This window comes from Cannabis sativa, chromosome 3 (genome assembly GCF_029168945.1).
Source record: "Cannabis sativa cultivar Pink pepper isolate KNU-18-1 chromosome 3, ASM2916894v1, whole genome shotgun sequence".
In the NCBI taxonomy this organism is placed as follows: domain Eukaryota; kingdom Viridiplantae; phylum Streptophyta; class Magnoliopsida; order Rosales; family Cannabaceae; genus Cannabis; species Cannabis sativa.
This window is the reverse complement of record NC_083603.1, coordinates 27556571-27571687: the sequence shown is the minus strand read 5'-3', so window position 1 is coordinate 27571687 and position 15117 is coordinate 27556571. Positions and strand designations below refer to the sequence as shown.

General features: G+C 41.6%; 1 protein-coding gene and 1 long non-coding RNA gene across 2 annotated transcripts; both read right to left on the bottom strand.

Annotated features, from left to right (window-relative positions):
* Positions 1-7980: 7980 nt before the first annotated feature.
* On the bottom strand, positions 7981-9969 carry LOC133035699 (uncharacterized). The gene is made up of 3 exons (XR_009686829.1): positions 9621-9969; positions 8694-8756; positions 7981-8229 (listed from the first exon to the last, which is right to left on the bottom strand). It is a non-coding gene; the product is annotated as an uncharacterized LOC133035699 (long non-coding RNA).
* Positions 9970-13689: 3720 nt separating this feature from the next.
* On the bottom strand, positions 13690-14639 carry LOC133036005 (uncharacterized). Its single transcript, XM_061112471.1, has 2 exons — positions 14258-14639; positions 13690-14138 (listed from the first exon to the last, which is right to left on the bottom strand). The coding sequence occupies exons 1-2, from the start codon at positions 14637-14639 to the stop codon at positions 13690-13692; spliced, it is 831 nt and encodes a 276-aa protein (XP_060968454.1).
* Between the last annotated feature and the right edge of the window lie 478 nt (positions 14640-15117).

The following is a 15117-nucleotide window of genomic DNA, read 5'->3' as shown; positions in this document are numbered from 1 at the left end:
AGTGAGGTTTTTTAATCCTTGTTCACTTGCTATTTAAATAGGCTTTCTGTAATCACTCACTAAGTACATTCTTGGGAGGGCAAAGGTCTATAGACTCACTGCAATCCATGGAACAGAATAATCCCATTGAGTTTAGCAAGTACATCATATTATTATGTTTGTAAGAAGTAGGACCAAATTATGTCTTTTATTTAGATAGTAAAAGTATACAAACAACATCATCATCAGGGTGACTTTTATTAATATTTTGGAGTAGGCAAATTACATTGATGTGGCATAGCGTGCCTTAGTAAATTTGATACAATCTCAGAAGAGCAATAGAATGACATAGCGTGGCTAAAAATTTACCCTTGGTTTTTTTTTTCCATAGAAAAATTACAGCAGAGAGTCATGGCGTGCCTTTGTAATTGTCCTTGGACATTTCATCTTTAGAACAATTACAGTAAAGGGGCACAATGTGCCTTTATAATTTTCATTGACTTTTTCATTGGAGTAGCAACACCATGTGTTATCCCAATTTTGGCACTCTGATATGGCATCACATACTAGTGACACGTGGAATCGACTTCACATATTTGCTCAAAAGAGATATGTCGAACAGAGAATTGCACATATCTGCATAGATGAGGCCTTCTTGGCCGGGTAGTGGACGATCCGAACAGCGTGCCAACACTTAGCAACTTCAACATTTGCATCGTGAATCACAGAAGCAATCCCTATAATTCTGGGATCATATCACAGAGATATGGCAAGCTGTCCAAATCCCTTAATCAGTGTATTCTGTATTTAATGTGCAATCTTACCAATTATAGACATTGTAAACAGAAGGAAAGCTTTTCCCTCAAAGCTTATAGCCCTATAAATAGTGATCTATTCTCACTGAGCAAAAGGTCAAAAAACCTATCTAAGAGTATATACTCAGAGATATCATTATAAGATACCTAAGAAAGGAGTCATTGTATTCTTTGTTCTTAAGTCAATATAAATCAAGGGGAGTAGGCTATTACCGAATTGCTCGGGGCCGAACCTCTTTAAAAACTATGTGTCTTTATTTATTTTACTATATTATATCACTTGTCGCTTACAATCAAGACTCATTGTCGTTGGCCAAAAGCGAGGTCAATATTTTGGTGCTTTCATTGAGAGCTAGAATCATAAACTCACTATTTACTTTAAATTTAATCATAAACGTGATGGTGGTACAGACTCGTAGAGGCGTAATCGATCCAGCAAATCCATCGGCAGTGGATCCAACACTGTAGAATCTTGGAAATGCAGGGTTTCCACAAGCCACGAATCCTGAACAACCGCCAACTGTAGGTCAGGGTGTAACGACTCCTTTGAGTGGAATCGTGCCTGGTGTGCAAGAGACTGGAAATACCAGTTTAGCAGCCAATCAGGGTATTCCCAATACTAGAGTTCTGCCAGCAACAAATGTTCGAACAACCGTTGGAGATAACACCGAGATCCAGAACCTCCGTGCTGCTCTTGGACTCATGCAAGGTCACACTAATACCCTGCATCATGACCAGGAGGAGCTCCGTGTTGTGGTGAATCTTTCATTTGAAGAGCAAAGGCGTCTGTTCGCTGAATGGAGGGATAAAAAGATGAAAACGTTGAGGGCTCAGCAAGTAGCCATTGACAACCGAACAAGACAGGCCACTGTACTAATAAAAAGAGCCTATCAAGCTACCAACCAGCAACCTACAATCATCATCCCGCTGAGCGAGTCAGACGAAGATCCAGCCGTGAACGCTTCTCAAACCCTGAATGGTCAGCTGCCCCATCCCCGATCACAGGTTCCGCCTGTGGGCCAAGTGGTAGGCAGACAGACCTTGTCTAGTAATTCATCTGGGGAGGTCATACCTAATAACTTTGCCCAAATAAACAGTTTCAGCCAACTGATCGGTCAAACCAACCAATCACTGAGATAACCTAGTGTATCTATATTTAATAGATTGGGAATGGCTCCTGATCTCATAGATGATCTAAACAGAAGAAGAGGGCTAGACGAGTAGTATGTCACACCAGCCATTTAGCCATTGACGACCGAACAAGACAGGCCAGCGTACTGATACAAAGAGCCTATCAGGCGACAAACCAGCAACTTGCAACCATCATCCCGCTGGGTGAGTCAGACGAAGATCCAGCCGTGAACGCTTCTCAAACCCTGAACGGTCAGCTGCCCCATCCCCGGGCACAGGTTCTGCCTGTGGGCCAAGCAGTAGACGAATAGACCTTGTCTAGTAATTCGTCTAGGGAGGTCAAACCTAATAACTCTGCCCAAATTAACGGTTACGACCAACTGATCGGTCAACCCAACCAATCACTGTCATAACCTAGTGTATTATTATTTAATAGATTGGGAATGGCTCATGATTTCAAAGATGACCTGAACAGAAGAAGAGGGCTAAACGAGCAGTATGTCGCACCAGCCATTCAGCCATTGACGACCGAACAAGACAGGCCACCGTACTAGTACAAAGAGCCTAGGCTACCAACCAGCAACCTACTGTTGCAATTTATTTTACCAGGATCTTAGATCTACTCACAAGTATGTTGTTTAAACACCCTAAATATGAACTTTCTAAAACAATAAAATAAACACATATAAAGTTAAGAAAACCTTACATTGATGCAGCGAAATTAATGTCTCCTTCCACTCAGATCTCTAACCCTTGTATCCTTTCTGCAGCAGAGTATAATCAAGATCTGAGCCCGAATGTCCTTCTTCTTCAAGTTTGATCCTTCACAGTCTTCCACTCTATGAGTGAGTTACTGCTTGCTGTGTGTGGGCACTCACTCTTTCACTAGGGTCACGAAATTGATGAAGAGAAAAGAGAAGAGGGATTTTGGCCAGGTATAGAAAGTGGGGAAGGCTCAGTTTTTCTGAAGAGAGAAATTTCTGTCAGAAAACTAATGAAAAGCATATGATTTGATTGAGCCATCACTTTCTATTTATAGGCAACTACTAGTTTAGGTTAGGAATTATTTGGCATTAAAATAATGAAAAAAATCAATTTGAAACTCCACAAATAGTGGCCGGCCATGGTGTGTTAGTGGGCCCCACTTGATTTTGCAGTTTTATCAAATTTTATTTCTATTTTCTCAAAAATGCCAATTTTCCAATTCTAACCTTTTAAATGCCAAAACTAATTATTTAATAACTAAAATAGATTATTAAATAATATTGTCATTTAATTTAATTATTAACTAGACATATAAAGTCCATTAATAAATAAATAAACCTAGAATCTCTTTTCTTTACAATTTCACCCCTGCTTACTGAAAATTCACAAAATTAGACATAGTCTAACTTTAGAATTATAATTGATCAATCACGAATCAATTAATGAGTCTTACAAGCAGAATGTTCTCAACTAGAATGGGGACCATGGATCTATATGCTGAGCTTCCAATAAGTGAACTAAATTTACCAAGTAAATTCCTACTTATTAATTCTTCGTTGAATCCACTCTTAGAACTTAGAATTGCACTCTCAGACTTATATAGAGCATATTGTATGTTCCACGATATCAATATGCTATCTCATTTAACCATTGTTATAATCTTATTGTGATTTAAAGATCCTCTATATAGATGATCTACATCGAGATGGGATTTCTTTACCGTTCTCACCCCTCAATGTACTTTGCCCCTTAAAACACTTAGCTACCTGTAAATGGTGTTTAGTGATCTAATAATTAGTCAGTTAAACAAGAGCTCATCCATTTACTTCTATTTGCTAAGCTCGAAGGGAATCATCACTTGACTTCTATACACCAGTAGAAGCTATAGATTCCATATTTATGTTTAGCACTCCCACTCAATTATACTATCATGTTCCCAAAATACACATTACCCTGACCTAAAAGTAGGCTTAACTAATAAATCAAGAAACATGAATAGCACTCCTGAGTTGGGCCTAAGCATATCAGGATTTAGATTCTTTTAATCTTAAGATCAACTACTGATATTGACTTGGAAAGACATATATAACGGTAAGTTTGTAATATCTTAACTTAGTTGCAATATCGGTCCAGTCCAATGTATACTCCATACATTCGAAACTAGTATACTTTACTAATGTCCTGGAAAGAACATAACACTTACTCCAAGTGTAAGTACACATAATCGCGTATTATCACATTAGTGTAAATCCAATAACACTGATGAAACAGGGACCAAGACTTTTGATTCATATGATTACAATCACATTCCACTGTGTTGACGATACTGTAATTGTGAATAAACATATGATCTGGATTTAACTGATTCTGTGTGTAAATATAATAAGCATATTAAACCATTAGCATGTAAAATTCATGCAAACATCAATCACTTCAAATTTCTTATATTGATAACTAATCAGATTGTAAAGAGTTTTATTTAGGGCATAAAACCCAACACCTACAACCATCATCCCCCTGGGCGAGTCAGACAAAGATCCAGCCGTGAACGCTTCTCAAACCTTGAACGGTCAGCTGCCCCATTCCCAGTCACAGGTTCCGCCTGTGGACCAAGCGGTAGGCGGACAGACCTTGTCTAGTAATTCATCTGGGGAGGTCATACCTAATAACTCTGCCCAAATAAACGGTTTCAGCCAACTGATCGGTCAAACCAACCACTTACTGAGATAACCTAAGGTATCTATATTTAATAGATTGGGAATGGCTCGTGATCTCATAGATGATCTAAACAGAAGAAGAGGGCTAGACGAGTAGTATGTCACACCAGCCATTCAGCCATTGATGACCGAACAAGATAGGCCACCGTACTGATACAAAGAGCCTATCAGGCTACCAACCAGCAACTTGCAACCATCATCCCGCTGGGCGATACAGACGAAGATCCAGCCGTGAACGCTTCTTAAACCCTGAACGGTCAGCTGCCCCATCCTCGGTCACAGGTTTTGCCTGTGGGCCAAGCGGTAGACGAACAGACCTTGTCTAGTAATTCGTCTGGGGAGGTCATACCTAATAACTCTGCCCAAATTAATGGTTACGACCAACTGATCGGTCAAACCAACCAATCACTGACATAACCTAGTGTATCTATATTTAATAGATTGGGAATGGCTCATGATTTTAGAGATTATCTAAACAGAAGAAGATGGCTAGACGAGCAGTATGTCGCACCAGCCATTCAGCCATTATCGACCGAACAAGACAGGCCACCATACTGATGCAAAGAGCCTTCAGGCTACCAACCAGCAACCTGCAACCATCAACCCGCTGGGCGAGTCAGACGAAGATCCAGCCGTGAACGCTTCTCAATCCCTGAACGGTCAGCTGCCCCATCCCCGGTCACAGGTTCTGCCTGTGGGCCAAGTGGTAGGCAGACAGACCTTGTCTAGTAATTCGTCAAGGGAGGTCATACCTAATCACTCTGCCCAAATTAACGGTTCCGACCAACTGATCGGTCAAACCAACCAATCACTAAGATAACCTAGTGTATCTATATTTAATAGATTGGGAATGGCTCATGATCTCAGAGATGATCTAAAAAGAAGAAGAGGGCTAGACGAGTAGTATGTCGCACCAGCCATTCAGCTGGGGCCCGTATTCAAAATCCCACTCAAAGAGATCTTGGCGTGAACCTGGTAGGCCAAGAGGCTGAACAAGTTAATCCATCCGTGCAGGCACAGTTGGATGAACTAAAAAATATGTTCCAAGGCCTGGCCGGTCAGAAGAACAATGACCTCGAGTTGGACAGAGCATGTGGATCCCCTTTCTCCCCAGAGATCAATGTCCTAGAGTTGCCTCAAAAGTTTAAGATGCCGACCTAGAAGATGTATACTGGGAAGGAAGATCCCTTATCACATCTCAAATATTTTGAAATGCAAATGGACCTACAAGAAGTATGAGGAGATGTATGTTGTAGAGTTTTTCTTGCCACCCTCACAAAAGCCGCCCAGTAGTGGTATTTCAAGTTAACACTCGGAAGGTTTAACCCTTGGAAGGTTTTCTCCTCGGAATTCCATGCACAATTCTCTTCTACTTGCCAACTCCTGTTGCATTTAGAAGACTTGGTCGAAGTGAAGCAAAGGCTAGGAAAACCTATCCGAGCTTACATCAGTAGATTCATGACGGAGGCAATGAAGGTTGCGCGGTAGATTCAATCCAGAAGGACAAGGACCGAATCCACCTAGTGGATACTATAAGGTCTCCCGAAGGTAAAAGGGTACCAAACCCCGAAGCATAAATATCACATGGTTTATCGAAATTTTCAATTACTCTACTTAACACATAAGAGTGGGTAGCTCCCGAATCAAACAATACAGTATAAGAACAACCATTTATAGACAACTGACCTGTCACCACTGACGGACTAGCATCAGCATCAGCCTGAGTCATGGTAAAAAGTCGTCCCGGGTTCTGAGTAACATTCTTCTTAGGCTCCTCTTTCTTAGTCTGAGGACAATCTCTGATGAAGTGGCCCACCATGCCACACTGGAAACAAGTCTTGGCCCGACATTCACCCTGATGGTGTTTCTTACATTTTGGACACACAGGATAAGATCGGAATGAAGATCCACGGCCCTGGCGGCCACCTCTGTTTCCCCGAAACTTCCTGTTACCCCCTGATGTTCCGGAAGCATCAACCTTTCGTTTGTGATCAGTGTTACCACTGTCGGTCCCTTTACTGATATTACCACTAGCAGCAGGGTTCGATGCCGTGACAACATCCTTTGCAGTCTGCTCCTTTATTACCTGATGCTCAGCCTCCTCAGCAATTAAGGCTAGCTCTACCACTTTCTTGTACAAAGTGTCATGAGTAGTGGTAATCTTCAAGTCCCGACTGATTGTGGCATTCAGTCCTCTCACATATTTCTGTTTCCTGGTGAAATCTGTGGGCACCAGATCACCAGCAAACTTGGACAGCCGATCAAACTCTAGAGTGTATTCGGCCACATACATCTTCCCCTGAGTTAATTTCACAAAGTCTTCCATGTGTGAAGTCCTCACAGCGATGTTATAAAATTTTTCTTCAAACAAATTCTTAAACTCATCCCAAGTCATTACATTGACATCACGAGTCTGTCCCACAATATCCCACCAGACGCGGGCATGATCTTGTAACATGAAAGCTGCACAATTCACTCTCTCTCGTTCCCGTCACTCCCATATTATCAAGGATACGGTGATTGTACTCATCCATTGCTCGGCTTTAATTATGTCGGTACCTCAGGAAAAGTAGGAGGTTGCGGCTTCACAAACCGCTCAAACACGGAATCTACATGCGGCATCATAAACCCACGGTTACCCACCACCGGCACAGCACCGGTGGTAACACTTGCTCAACAGGGGCAGCGGTGCGGTTGCCTTAATCGACGCAACTCTTCCTCTTGACGAAGTATGATACCTCGCATTTCATGGAACATCTGCGCCGATCGGCAGGAGGATTAGCATTGCCAACCCCCGCATTATCCCCCGGATTCTGCGGAGGTGCAGGCGGTGCCGGTGGATTGGTTTGGTCTACACCATGCTCTACTTGCTCGCCCTGTGGTCTAGATGATTGCGGAGGGTCCATTTTTACAAGTACCCCTGTAACCAACAACCCCAACGAGTTAAGCACCAATACCACACTTATGCACTTATTACCTTAAACCCTAACTCAACTATTTACTTCATATAATTAAACACTTAACATATAGCATTTTAAGCATGGCATCATATATCACATAAATACTCTAGATGCTTACATACTGCCTAAAATGGAAAGCGGTAAATAATTGATAAAATAAGCAGTAAAGTATTTACTCTCAACACTTACTGCACCATGAGTCGAGCTTATCTCTGACGATGATTGTACATGTTCGACCTGGCCTACGTGAAGTTTAAAAACCTTGGCGCTCTGATACCAAACTGTAACGCCCTAAGATTTAGGCACGCTACCCAATATGATTAAGAAACCCTAATCCCCTAAACGGGATTGGTTTTAAAATAAGCGCGGAAATTAAAACTTTAAACGAAAACGGAATGAAAATAAACTTGTAATAATTTTAACTTTACAAACAAAAGTTACATGTTTCGGGATCCCAAAAAAAAATCATTTTACAAAATATTACAAGTCTTTTCTCCTTAGCCGACCTAAGCGGCAAAAATAGAGTTACAAAAGTTTCAACGCTGGTAGACCCCAACCCGCTTGGTCTAGTGTGGCCCGAACATGTACATACATCACCCAACTCCCATACTCATGGCTGATCAGAGATAGATTTACCCTTTCCTGCACAGTAGAGCACCCGTGAGCCAAGCCCAGCAAGACAGTAAGATATATCGTTAATCATATATAACTCATCACATAAATAATAATAATGCCATTTCATATTTGTCTGTATGACACAGACCTGCGTGTTACGCTCACACGCCTATTTATGTCTATGTGGCATAGACCTACGTGTTACGCTCACACATCTAATTACAATAAGGCCTTAGAACGGTTCATCTCGGTTCTAGTTACCGAGTCCAACCCGATTATGCCTTGAACACATAACCCTTTACTTCAATATACAGCTATATACATCATGACATAACAATTACATATTAACAATTCACTTGGGTAATAACCCTAAGCCAATAAACCGCTCACTTTAGAGTAATAACTCTAATCCCGGTTTCTAGTTTCTCATATAAATCACATTCCATATAAGCGCCATTGCGCATATCTCTACGTGCTAACTACTGTCTTACCTGATGTCCCACAAATATGGAGATTCCAAATCCCCGAGTGCTCCTGACCAAGTGCCGGTAATCCTAGTCACAATTCTGGGATACACAAGTATAGGGTTAATCCCAAAATCCATTTCCACAAATTAAAAACTGGGCATTTAAATTCCAGATATTCAGATAGAGCTCGGAACAAGCTTTCCAACGATATAAAGAACGTCCCAAACGGAGTCCCGAGTCAAAAGTTATGACCAAAACAAAAACCCGAAAAAAAAATACAATAAGCTGCCAAAAATGGCCGCGGCTACTGGGTTTAAAAACCCAGGAAACCCAGTTTCCAGCCACGAAAATGCATCCAAAAACACCAATTTTCATGCTATATCAACCCACAATCATACCAAACTTTCACCTAACATAAACCAAGTAATTAGAGAGGAATTACACCTAATTCACTCTCCAACAACACCAAAAACCAGCAACTAAAAATCAGCTTTCAACAATGAATTTCAGCCCCAAAAACTCATCCATTTCAACTCAATTCACAACCAAAACTTAAATCCATTAAATAGATTTTCCAGTAATTAAATCAAAAGCTTAAAACACAATTCATGCATTAAAAATCCAATGGTAAAAACCCCAAAAATTCAGATTAAACATCATAAACTTCAAAGCTCCAACTTAAGCAAAATCACCAAGAACTTCAAGCTCAAGAACTTGAACTTGAACAATTAATTTCAAAGTTCAATAACAGAATAAAAACACAATAAAATTCCTTTTAAATTCTGTCTAAACCTAACCCAACATCAATTCAAAAGATCCAAGTACAAACATGCTCAAATCAACAAGAAAACACCAACATGCATCTCAAGACCATCCCAACCTATTTCATGCTTTTCAACCATAAAATCACAAAGAAAGAAATTCATTAAATTTCAGCAATAGAAAAACTACCTCAAGCTTCAATGCAATGATCAAGCCACAACTCCTCAAACAATTCTTCAATTTCAAGCTTGAATACCAAGCAAATCACCAATTTTTCAACCAAATACAAAGAGAGATAGAGAGAGAGAGGAAAGGGGGCTGTTTTAGGGTTAAGGTAAATGCAGAAAATGAATTTCATTTTTTTACAAATAAGGCCTTTAGTTGAAAATAAATCCAAAAATACAAATTTACCATTTTGCCCCTAGGGCCATTTCTCACATACTCAAACAATCAAGGGCATTGAATTCATTTCATATATAACACATATTTAAATAATTTCAGATTATTCACACATAAATAAAATGCCAATAATTTATCCCAAAATTATATTTCTACCCCGAACCTTCTCACCCCGAAATACCCGATTCGTGACTATACCGCGCCAACTTGTCAGAACACACCTGAAAAAGGACACACCAGATATACTATATAATAATATAGTTCATAAGCACATAAATAAATTAAATTCACAGTTTTACCCTTCTCGGGTCAAAATTACTAAAATGCCCCTAACTCACCAACGGGGTCTTAACATGTCATTTCTCATATTAATTCGCATATAATAAATTATAATATAATATAATTCTACAATAATACTCAATTAACTAGTTAGGGCTTTGCTAATCCATTTCCTTAATTCCAGGGTATTACAATTACCCCTTCCTTATAGAAATTTCGTCCCGAAATTTACCTAAACAACTCGGATATTTCGCCGCATATCCGTCTCGAGTTCCCAGTTGCCTCTTCTACTTTCTTGTTCCTCCATAACACTTTCACCAGTGCAATTGTCTTGTTTCTCAAGACTTTCTCCCTTCTGTCAAGTATTTGCACCGGTTGTTCCTCATATGATAAATCTGGTTGTAGTTCTAATGCTTCATAACTCAGGATATGGGACGAATCTGAGACATATTTTCGAAGCATCGAAACATGGAACACATCATGTACAGCTGCCAGCGCTGGGGGCATAGCCAACCTGTACGCTACTTGCCCTATCCTCTCAAGGATTTCAAAAGGTCCAATGAACCTGGGGCTAAGTTTTCCTTTCTTACCAAAGCGCTTGATGCCTTTCATCGGCGATATTCGGAGAAACACCATGTCCCCGATCTGAAAATTAATATCCCGTCGCTTTGGATCAGCATAACTCTTCTGTCTGCTCTGAGCCGCGAGCATTCGCGCTCTAATTTTATCAACTGCCTCACTTGTTCTCTGAACAACCTCGGGACCCAAGAACTTTCTTTCACCTACCTCATCCCAGTGAATAGGTGATCTACATTTTCTTCCATATAAAAGCTCATAAGGGGCCATCCTGATTGTTGCCTGATAGCTGTTGTTGTACGAGAACTCGATCAGGGGAAGGTACTTTACCCATGATCCTTCAAAGTCAAGCACACATGCCCGTAGCATGTCTTCTAAGATCTGAATAGTCCTCTCGGATTGTCCATCCGTCTGAGGATGAAATGTTGTGCTAAACTTTAACTGAGTTCCCATAGCTCGATGTAGACTCTCCCAAAATCTTGATGTGAATTTCGGATCTCTATCCGAAACAATGGACTTTGGGACACCATGAAGACGAACAATTTCTCTAACATATAACTCAGCATACTGATCAATGGAGAAGTTCGTTCGAACAGGCAAAAAGTGCGCTGACTTTGTAAACCTGTCCACTATGACCCATACAGAGTCGAACTGTCCCGTGGTTCTCGGCAAGCCTACCACAAAGTCCATAGCAATGTCTTCCCATTTCCACTCTGGGATATTCAATGGCTGCAGCAACCTGCGGGCCTCGATGTTCGGCCTTCACTGGCCGACGGAGTAAGACACTTAGCAACAAACTTAGCGATGTCATTCTTCATGCTTGGCCACCAAAACATGGCCTTGAGGTCTTGATACATCTTCGTTGACCCCGGATGAACTGAATAAGGAGTCGTATGAGACTCAGTCATAATCTCTCTTTTAATACCGTCATCCATAGGCACACAAACACGATTCATAAATCGTAACATTCCTGTTTCATCCACTGTAAAGTCACTAGTCTTCCCAGCCAAAACCCTATCTCGGGATTTCATTAACTCTGGATCTTGCAATTGTGCTTCTTTGATTCGCTCTAAAAGAGTAGATTGTAGGATAATATTAGCCAACTGCCCTACAACCAACTCGATTTTAGCTCGGGTCATCTCATTTGCTAACTGCTGCGAGATTTGATTCACAGTATTTATCTGACTCTGCCCCTTTCTACTCAAGGCATCGGCAACCACGTTGGCCTTACCAGGGTGATAAAGGATCTCACAATCATAATCCTTCACCGGTTCTAGCCGGCGTCTTTGTCTCATATTCGGTGTCTCTGCGGGTAAAGAAGTATTTCGGACTTTTATGATCAGTGTATATCTCACATTGCTCGCCATATAAGTAATGCCGCCAAATCTTCAGCGAAAATACTACTGGCGCGAGTTCTAAGTCGTGAGTAGGGTACCTCTGCTCGTACTCCTTTAACTGCCGAGAAGCATAAGCTATTACCTTTCCAGCTTGCATAAGAACACAGCCGAGACCTTGTCTCGAGGCATCACAATAAACAACAAATTTTTCCTTATCTGAAGGAAGAGTTAGCACTGGAGCGGTAATCAAGCGCTGCTTTAACTCCAAAAAACTTTTCTCACACCGATCAGTCCAAACAAACTTCAAATTCTTTCGAGTCAACTCCGTTAAGGGTACAGCGATCTTTGAGAAACCCTCAACAAATCGACGATAATACCCAGCTAAGCCCAAAAAGCTTCTGACCTCAGTAGCCGATTTTGGTATTGGCCAATCCCGAACAGCTTCAATCTTGGCCGGGTCCACCATTATCCCATCCTTATCTACTATGTGCCCCAAGAAAGAGACACGAGATAACCAGAATTCACACTTTTTGAATTTAGCATAGAGCTTGTGGTCTCGTAATCGTTGCAATACAGATCTAAGATGCAACTCATGTTCCTCTTCCGATTCAGAATAAACCAAGATGTCATCAATAAACACGATCACACATCTATCCAGGTAATCCTTGAATACCCAATTCATAAGATCCATGAATGCCGCCGGGGCATTGGTGAGTCCAAAAGACATCACTAGAAATTCATAATGTCCATACCGAGTACGGAAAGCAGTTTTCGGGACATCCTCCTCTCGAATTCTCAGCTGATGATAGCCTGAGCGAAGATCGATCTTGGAGAAGACCATCTTCCCTTTCAGTTGATCAAAAAGATCATCAATTCGAGGTAAAGGATATTTGTTCTTGATGGTAAGCTTATTCAACTCTCGGTAATCAATACACATTCGCAGAGACCCGTCTTTCTTCTTCACAAATAATACCGGAGCACCCCAAGGAGAGTAACTCGGCCTAATGAATCCCAGATTCAGTAATTCTTGTAGTTGTATCTTCAATTCTTTTAATTCTGCTGGAGCCATTCGATACGGTGCCTTTGATACTGGTTCCGCTCCGGAACCAACTCAATTACAAATTCAATCTCCCGGGTAGGTGGCAATCCCGGTAGATCTTCTGGAAAGACGTCAAGAAACTCGCATACCAATCTTGTACTCTCAGGTCCAGATGTCACAGGTTGGCTGGTATCCACTGCAGTAACTATGAATCCCAGACAACCTCTGCTCATCAGGTCCTTAGCTTTCAAAAGTGTTATTCTTGGTATGCGTGCCCCCTGAACTTTACCCACAAACACTGTTGGGTTGGCACTATCAGGCTCAAACACCACCATCTTCCGCTTGCAGTCAATCGTTGCCCCATACTTAGACAGAAAATCCATTCCCAGGATTATATCAAAATCAGACAGTTGCAATTCTATTAGATTGGCGGTTAATTCACAACCGTCAATCCAGAAGGACAAGGACCGAATCCACCTAGTGGATACTATAAGGTCTCCCGAAGGTAAAAGGGTACCAAACCCCGAAGCATAAATATCACATGGTTTATCGAAATTTTCAATTACTCTACTTAACACATAAGAGTGGGTAGCTCCCGAATCAAACAATACAGTATAAGAACAACCATTTATAGACAAGCGACTGTCACCACCGACGGACTAGCATCAGCATCAGCCTGAGTCATGGTAAAAAGTCGTCCCGGGTTCTGAGTAACATTCTTCTTAGGCTCCTCTTTCTTAGTCTGAGGACAATCTCTGATGAAGTGGCCCACCATGCCACACTGGAAACAAGTCTTGGCCCGACATTCACCCTGATGGTGTTTCTTACATTTTGGACACACAGGATAAGATCGGAATGAAGATCCACGGCCCTGGCGGCCACCTCTGTTTCCCCGAAACTTCCTGTTACCCCCTGATGTTCCGGAAGCATCAACCTTTCGTTTGTGATCAGTGTTACCACTGTCGGTCCCTTTACTGATATTACCACTAGCAGCAGGGTTCGATGCCGTGACAACATCCTTTGCAGTCTGCTCCTTTATTACCTGATGCTCAGCCTCCTCAGCAATTAAGGCTAGCTCTACCACTTTCTTGTACAAAGTGTCATGAGTAGTGGTAATCTTCAAGTCCCGACTGATTGTGGCATTCAGTCCTCTCACATATTCTCGTTTCTGGTGAAATCTGTGGGCACCAGATCACCAGCAAACTTGGACAGCCGATCAAACTCTAGAGTGTATTCGGCCACAGACATCTTCCCTTGAGTTAATTTCACAAAGTCTTCCATGTGTGAAGTCCTCACAGCGATGTTATAAAATTTTTCTTCAAACAAATTCTTAAACTCATCCCAAGTCATTACATTGACATCACGAGTCTGTCCCACAATATCCCACCAGACGCGGGCATGATCTTGTAACATGAAAGCTGCACAATTCACTCTCTCTGTTCCCGTCACTCCCATATTATCAAGGATACGGGTGATTGTACTCATCCATTGCTCAGCTTTAATTATGTCAGTACCTCCCAGAAAAGTAGGAGGTTGCAGCTTCACAAACCGCTCAAACACGGAATCTCTATGCGGCATCATAAACCCCTGGTTACCCACCACTGGCACAGCACCGGTGGTAACACTTGCTCAACAGGGGCAGCCGTGCGGTTGCCTTAATCGACGCAACTCTTCCTCTTGACGAAGTATGATACCTCGCATTTCATGGAACATCCGTGCCCGGTCGGCGGGAGGATTAGCATTGCCAACCCCCGCATTATCCCGGATTCGCGGAGGTGCGGCGGTGCTTAGGTGGATTGGTTTGGTCTACACCATGCTCTACTTGCTCGCCCTGTGGTCTAGATGATTGCGGAGGGTCCATTTTTACAAGTACCCCTGTAACCAACAACCCCAGCGAGTTAAGCACCAATACCACACTTATGCACTTATTACCTTAAACCCTAACTCAACTATTTACTTCATATAATTAAACACTTAACATATAGCATTTTAAGCATGGCATCATATATCACATAAATACTCTAGATGCTTACATACTGCCTAAAATGGAAAGCGG